Source organism: Procambarus clarkii, chromosome 9, assembly GCF_040958095.1.
Source record: "Procambarus clarkii isolate CNS0578487 chromosome 9, FALCON_Pclarkii_2.0, whole genome shotgun sequence".
Taxonomy (NCBI): Eukaryota; Metazoa; Arthropoda; class Malacostraca; order Decapoda; family Cambaridae; genus Procambarus; species Procambarus clarkii.
This window is the reverse complement of record NC_091158.1, coordinates 17,151,908-17,159,737: the sequence shown is the minus strand read 5'-3', so window position 1 is coordinate 17,159,737 and position 7,830 is coordinate 17,151,908. Positions and strand designations below refer to the sequence as shown.

General features: G+C 41.4%; 1 protein-coding gene across 1 annotated transcript in view; it reads left to right on the top strand.

Moving 5' to 3' along the window:
• The window catches only part of LOC123766205 (neural cell adhesion molecule 1), a 163,559-nt gene extending 156,518 nt beyond the window's left edge, over window positions 1-7,041 (top strand). The window contains exons 12-15 of the mRNA XM_069321195.1: window positions 969-1,238; window positions 2,032-2,172; window positions 3,049-3,311; window positions 4,797-7,041. Coding sequence (XP_069177296.1) covers window positions 969-1,238; window positions 2,032-2,172; window positions 3,049-3,311; window positions 4,797-4,988 — 866 coding nt within the window. The 3' untranslated portion in view covers window positions 4,989-7,041. The remainder of the gene's footprint in view (window positions 1-968; window positions 1,239-2,031; window positions 2,173-3,048; window positions 3,312-4,796) is intronic.
• Window positions 7,042-7,830: the final 789 nt, after the last annotated feature.

Below are 7,830 nucleotides of genomic sequence, written 5' to 3'. Positions count from 1 at the left end.
GCTGCTTCGTGATATTTTCTGAAGCGCAAAAGTTAAGCTGAAAGGAAGGATTTTATGTGGCGAAAGACCACAGGAGTCTGACAGGAGCAGTGTATGCGTGGGGGAGGGAGCAAACTATCAATACTCCTTTGCAACGCACATAGGGTAAACAAAATATATATAATTTACATATTTTGAAAAAAATGTCAATTTTCAAAAGACATTTTGAAAATTGACCTCTTTCCTCAGACCCCCACTTGGGCAGATGTTCGTCCACTTACCTCTATATTCTCATGCAATAATTCCCCTCCAAGGTAGACAAGTCCATTCTCAATCGACATGAGAATGGTCCAGGACGGACCGAAACGTCGTCGTCCCTTCAACTTCTAGTGTGTTGTCTGGTCAACAAGATAGACAAATCAACATTGTTCGACGCTAGAAACAGCAGAACGAAGGGTCACAGATGCAAACTAGAGACTCATATGAATCAGGAGAAGTCAAAAAAAACTTTTTAAGTCTTAGAGCTTTCAGTAAGTGGGATAGATGAGACATAGAAGTGTTACCCTGTTACCTAGCAGTAAATAGGTACCCAGGAGTTAGACAGCTGTTACGGACTGCTTCCTGGGACGCGCGTGTGTGTGTGTGTGTGTGTGTGTGTGTGTGTGTGTGTGTGTGTGTGTGTGTGTGTGTGTGTGTGTGTGTGTGTGTGTGTGTGTGTGTGTGTGTGTAAAAATATTAGTTAGTAGTTAGAAACAGTTGATTGATTTACAGTTTAAAGGCGGTCCGAAAGAGCAGGGCTCAACCCCTCGCAAGCACAACGAGGTGAATACACACGCACAACCTCACGCATTTAAACATATACACACACACATACGCCCCCACACATACACACCAACACACACACACACACACACACACACACACACACACACACACACACACACACACACACACACGTGGAATCTCATGCTTCCCTTCCCTTCTAACAGGAGTACCATCCCCACCTCTAAACTGCACCGTCAGCAACCAGACGTGGGAGAGTGTGGAGGTGAAGTGCGGTGACCTGGGAGGCTCTCTGGGTCCCCACCACCAGCCTCCGGACCGCCGCCAAGGTGAAGACTACGACTACTCCTCCCCAGGAGACGATGACCTCCCAACGCCCAGCAACCCGGCGGAACTACTGCAGGATAAGGACAAGCCTCGGTACCTCCTGACGGTGCAGGAGCGACTCACTCACGCCGTGGTTCATAACGTCACGGGTGAGGCGATCTTCAGTACTCGGTAAAAGGGACTTTGAGAGTATTAGAGGAATGCGTATGTGAGTAATGGTCGGATCATTGGGAGTAATAGTTGGGGGATTCTGAGAGATGTTGTTGTGTTCCGGTGCAAACGTAGTGAGTTTTTTTTTTTGTGCGTGTTTCTTTGAGTTGCGGTATTTGTTTTAAGTGACTAACGCGCTGGGGTGATTGTGTTTCGTCTCTTTCTCTGTCTCTGTCTGTCTGTCTGTCTGTCTGTCTGTCGGTCTGTCTGTCTGTCTGTCTGTCGGTCTGTATGTCTGTCTGTCTGTATGTCTGTCTGTCTGTCTGTCTCTCTGTCTGTCTCTCTCTCTGTCTCTCTCTCTCTCTCTCTCTCTCTCTCTCTCTCTCTCTCTCTCTCTCTCTCTCTCTCTCTCTCTCTCTCTCTCTCTCTCTCTCTCTCTCTCTCTGCAACAACCATAGGTTCACAAATATCTCTCCATGTCGCAAGTGTATTTGAGTTGCAGGTTTCTCTCAAGTAAGTGTATTGTCATGTGTTACGGATGTATCTCTGTTTTAAGTGTCTGTGTAACAGGTGTCTAAGTCACAAGTATCTTTCTGTGCTGTAGATTTCTGTACAACAAGTATCACTCGGTCGCAAATGTGTGCAAGCGTTATGTGCCTAAATGCGATATATATGTACAGCATAACAGGTTAGAAGTACATGTAGAGTTTACTTGATACAAATATCCCTCAGAAATATCTCACTTCGTGTTACGAAGTGTCTCTATGTCACCAATGTCCTTCTGTGTTACAGGTGAGCGAGGAAAATTCTCTGTCAGCGGTCTGACGCCCGGGCTGGACTATATAATCTCTCTGGTCCGCTACAACAGCCATGGTCGTTCCTCTAACGTGACACTGGAAGCCTTTACCCTCAGGACGGCGGAAAACAGGATGCGTCAGTTTCCCCTCTGATTGTGTATTGAGGAGGGGTAGAGGGGGGGTGTGACGCGCTTTCGGGATGTAGTGTGGATGTAGGAAATTGTGTAGTGAGGTTCGGGGTTGCGTAGTGTTTTTTTGGGGGTGTTATATTGTATGTGATTGTACGTAATGGTGTAGAGGGTAGTCTAATGATGTTCAGATGTTGCAAAGTGGTGCAGATTGATGTATAGTGTCTAGGAGGATGTATAAAAATACACTAATATGAATGTTTCATTGTGATGTTGTTGGTGTATTTGGATTGTATATTATTTATAACGGTTGTCTATATGTATAATAGCGTTGCCTAACTGTGTACTAGGGATGCGTAGTGCATAAAGGTTGTATAGCTGCGTGTACGTGCGTTATATAGCTGTATACGAAGATTGTTATACATTTCTATACATAGTACCCAGGAGTGATTAGCTTATTAAGAGTAGCGTAGTGGAAGTATGTCAGTGAAAGTGTCCTGGTAGAAATACTGGTGGAAGTAAACTAATGTGTGCAAGACAAGTGGAAGTAGACTATGAAATAGACTACTTCCCCCCCCCCCCCCCCTTCGTAAACCAATTACGGGTAGTATAGGAGGGGTTAATCTGGTGGGAATAACGCTAGTTGAAATAACGTTAATATTGGATGAGTATATTGGTGAAGACCGGATGGTTGCACTGTAATATTGTAATGCATATTTGTTTATGTAAATTCAATATAGTTATATGATTTGCTTAACTGAAGATTAATTAATAGATTTACTTACTTTTGCACTAACATAGATAACTTTTCTGACCTAATAACCGTCAAATTCCTCAAAAATATAGATTTTTGTTCTGATTTTTCCCATCGTTTCTTTTCCCAGGAGAAGAGGAAGAAGTAGGAGACTCGGCCCTACTGGGGATGGTGTTGGGTGTGTTAAGTGTAGTGCTTCTACTTGCCGTGGGCGCTATACTCATCACGTTACGCTCTCGTACACGCCCGCGAGCCTGCACGCCCACAGAGACTACCCGTCTACCGCCTGGGGACGCTAGCGACTCAACCGGATTGGATCATCCGGATCTTCTTGAAGGGGAGAGTCGTGTGGGGGCGGCTGGTGCTTACCGGTCGACGGAGGTCACGCAGGCGGTGAGTGTGTGGTGGTTGTGGTTGTGGTTGTGGTGGGAGGGGAGCGTTATTGGTTGTGTGGTGGTTGTGGTTGTGGTGGGAGGGGCGTTACTGGTTGTGTGGTGGTGGTTGTGGTGGGAGGGGCGTTACTGGTTGTGTGATGGTTGTAGTTGTGGTTGTGGGGGGAGCGTTACTGGTTGTGTGGTGGTGGTTGTTGTGGTGGGAGGAGCGTTATTGGTTGTGTGGTGGTTGTAGTTGTGGTTGTGGGGGGAGCGTTACTGGTTGTGTGGTGGTTACATCCCTGTGATTGTGTGTCTGTGGTTGTGGCTGTGTCGTGGTGGTGGTAGTTGTTTGGTAGTTTTATCGTGCTGGTGGTTGTGGTGGTGATGGTGTTTGTGATTGTATGGTTGTGGTGGGGTGATTTTGGTATAATTAGAGTTTATGTGGAGTTAATTGTTGATTGTAATGTGGGGTTTGGTTGTGTGGTAACTGTGGGATGGAGTGGGGGGTAGGACTGAGGTGCTGGGGTTAGAATTAACAAAGTTGGTAGGGATGGTCGTGTGGTTGTGTCAGTGGTATTGAGTGATGTTGGTGGTGGTAGTGGAATGGGCGCTGTTTTTAATGGTTGTAGTAGTGAGGATTATGAGTAGTGGTGAACGTGATAGTTGTACTAGTGGTTTGAGTGATGGTGTGACGTGGAGTGATGATGGGACTGGTAGTTTAGGTAGTGGTGGTGCATGGGGGGTAATGGTAGGGGAGATAATGGTTGTTGTAGTAGATGTACTGGTATATATTGCATTATATATGCTAGTATTATATGAATATGAGTGAGGTGGGGGTTTAAAGTTATTGGAGTTGATTATTGGTAGTTGTTGTGAAGTAGCATTGGGTGGTATAGATGTATTGTCGTTTCAGAACTGGAGAGAGTTTTAATGGTTGTGGTTTAAATGTTTATGTATATTTTTTCTGTTTAGCATTTCTTGAATTGAATGTTATGCTTATTAAATAGCTTCAAAAACTGTAGTATTCACATTCTTATGATAATTTCCAATATCATTTTCCATATGAAAAACTAGGCGAATGGTTTAGAATTTTGGTTTTGCTAATTTTCGTGAATAAAGGTATAATACATATTTACGTGTATGTATGCCTCAAAAGCCATTAAATGATACATATTCATACTTTTCTTTTAGTATGAGCCCTATAAAACTTGATTAAATTTTACAGTCTGCTTAGTTTTCCATACTGCTGTTTCTTGTTCTCACAAATGCTGTTGTGATATCTCGCAGCTGTTCATATAATCTATCACAACTGTTGATATGATCTATCACAACTGATATTGTAATCTCACATTGCTGTTGTGAATTCTTACATCTATTGTTTTGATCTCTAACAGCTTCTGTTACGATCTCTCATAGTTGTTGTGATCCTTCCTCGCAGCTGTTGTTTTAAACTCTCAAAACTGCTGCTATGTATTATCGCAGCTGTTATTATTTACTCCCACAGCTGCTGTCGCCGTCAGCCCGACCTGCGGACGAGAAAATGAGCCCCACACCCAACTCCGTCTCCCCCACCGCCCTCCACCTCGACTACCTCCCATGCGAGAGCTCAGACAACCTCTCCCCTAGTGTGAGGACCCACCCACGCCTCTACGTGAGGGCGGAGGGCCTCACCAACCAGCAGGAGAGCTTTCTCTGAACACACTTTCCTTAGACTAGGCCACGAGAGGGAAGCATTTTTTACCTCCTGGAGGCTTCTCCACATCTCAATATTGCCATGTAGTGTAGTATTTTAATATTTTTATTTTTTAATTTTTTAATTTTTTTTTTACTTAGAGTGGGTCTATTTATTCGGTTAGTGAAGACGTCTGCCCCACGTTTCTGTTCGCTCGAAGCTAAAAGGATATTTTCTGCGTGTTATTGGCTAACGTTGGAGTTTTGATATGGGATTTTTATTCTTCATTGTGTGTTAGAAAAGATGGTGAACTTGGACACGCGTCTTGGTCGTCTTGAAACAGTGATTGTCCTGTGTTTCAGTGGCCAGATAATTTTTATCGTGGATCTTAACAGAAAATACTTGAAAAAATATATAGAAAGAATAGAAACAAGAAACTAGAGTGGTTTAAATATAAAAGTAGAAAAGGATTAAATATATGATATTTTATTTTTATCAAAACTCTAGGCTTTTAAAGTCTCCCTTACCAGTCCATTTCCTCTGACATGGGAGACTGAATGGGTTCCATATTACTCAAGTATCTGATGGAGTTTATTCCTTCAGTACTTCAGTAAATAAGACGTCATTTAAAACGTGTCAAATATCGAAGACCCGTTGCCAGAAACGTTGCTGCTATAAACGTTACCAAGAAACGTTGCCAGACTTGGGTCGGTGTGATTCCATTACTGGCCCCACACAACGCCACTGTTCACAAATATTTCCAAATGCTCTTCCTCGATCGTTTTCTGCTGTGGTAACTGCGTCTATGGTCATGGCAACATTGCAGCTGCCATCATCAGGAGAAAACCGATTTCCCAGGAGAAAAATTTAAGGTAATGTGAAAAAATTTCCCCAAAAAAAACCAATGGCATAATGCTCAAGAGCCACATTGATAATACTCTAATCGTTCTCAGCATTATGAACCTCTTCTTGAGTATGTGAAGTGAGATGAGCAGATCTTGAGTTTCAACTTGAGTGCCCGCTCTGTGGCTGATGCAGTTTCTTAGCTGCTTTTGAGGGTCTTATCACCAGGGAATTTTGAGCGGCAACTTGTTTTTATTATGGGGTGGTTGCTGGTATTTAGGGAGTTGCATTTACTCCATATGAAGAAAACTACATATTAGACTTCCATTTATTTTTAAACTTTGAGATTGTCAGTCTATGTGCTCTTTTCATAAAGATATTTGATTGATGATTGTACAGACTTAGGTTGAAACCACATCATGAAAACATTTTCATCAATTGTGTGCGAGCATCAACTCCCTGAAAATAGAAAACCTTTGGAATGATAGGTTTATAAATATTGTAAAAAAAAATTAAAATTTATACTGTAAAAAAGTACTTCATGTAAATCATTAATGGGCCAGCATTTTTTTTAAATCTTGCTTTTATTGTTGCAATCTATTTTCATGTGCAATCATATTTTTCGACCTTCTAAACTGGAGGACAAGCCAATGTACAGGATAAGTAGACCTATATATATATATATTTTGGCAGAAGAGGCTGTGGAAATTTCTGAGTCCTGACGCAAGTGCGTGCGCGCTCGTGCTTATAGGTGTGAGGGTGCCTGTGTGTGTGTGTGTGTGTGTGTGTGTGTGTGTGTGTGTGTGTGTGTGTGTGTGTGTGTGTGTGTGTGTGTGTGTGTGTGTGTGTTTGTGCGCGCGTGCGAGTTCGTAGGTGCAGTTTTTGAGTGAGTATGTGTACATGTGTGTGTGTGTGTGGGTCTGTTACTGGTTAGATATTGCCATAAACATGTCTCCAAGAGCGGACCTATCAGCAGTAGACTCTCCTACTTGCAATCTGGAAGGCGGTGTAGGGAGGTTTCGGAAGTTGGAAGTACGACCATGATATTCACGGTACGACCATGGGAGTTGGAAGTACGACAACATCAGTAGATAGTACGGGCGTCTACCGTGAGAGTTCGTGCTACTGGAAACTGGTTCAGTGCTCACTTCCCCCCCAAAAAAATAAATCAGCCGAAAACTATTTATATAAATTGAAATATCAATTTATTTTGAATGTGGCTACTCTTGATATATGTATGCATGAATATAAAAAATATATTTAAATAAATTTTTAATTTAATTACATTATATATATATATATATACATATATATATATATATATATATATATATATATATATATATATATATATATATATATATATATATTTAATCAAAAGGAAAGCGATTGATATGACAAACATCTTTACTTTTAATTAAAATCTACATAACGATTCGAATACATCGTTTTAATCATCAGATCTAAATACAGAAAAGTCATGAATTAAAATTAAATCACAGTACAAGAAACTTACATTGAATTACTACGGTATAAAGTATCTTAACTACATAAAGTTACCCCTTTTATGGCTTTATCCGTTACTCCATAAAAAGTCGTCTGAGGACATTTTTTTGGCCACATTATTATCCTAAAGTGGACTTTAGGTTAATTTCCATCAGTGCTATAGGATCTTGTTTTGAATTAAATGATAAGGTGCCCATTCATTTGTATGTCAGGATCATGTATATGTATAAATGTTCCAGCTTTAACGCGGGATATGTTGGGAGTTTCCACTCGGAACTATAAAAAAATTATGATACTGGAGTACATAGGGATAACTTTTGTGGACTGGCTTACGATCTAAGCCATCATTCTCAGATATTAGTAATAATTGTTAGGAGTCGAATCATTCTTTGCATAAGTCCGACTTTAAAAACTTGGATACATATATGAATGGTAAGTTTCACTTGCGTGTAATGGAATCTTTAAATGTCAGAAAGCTGCAGCCTCTGTTGAATAATAATATTGCAGCTGTACAGTT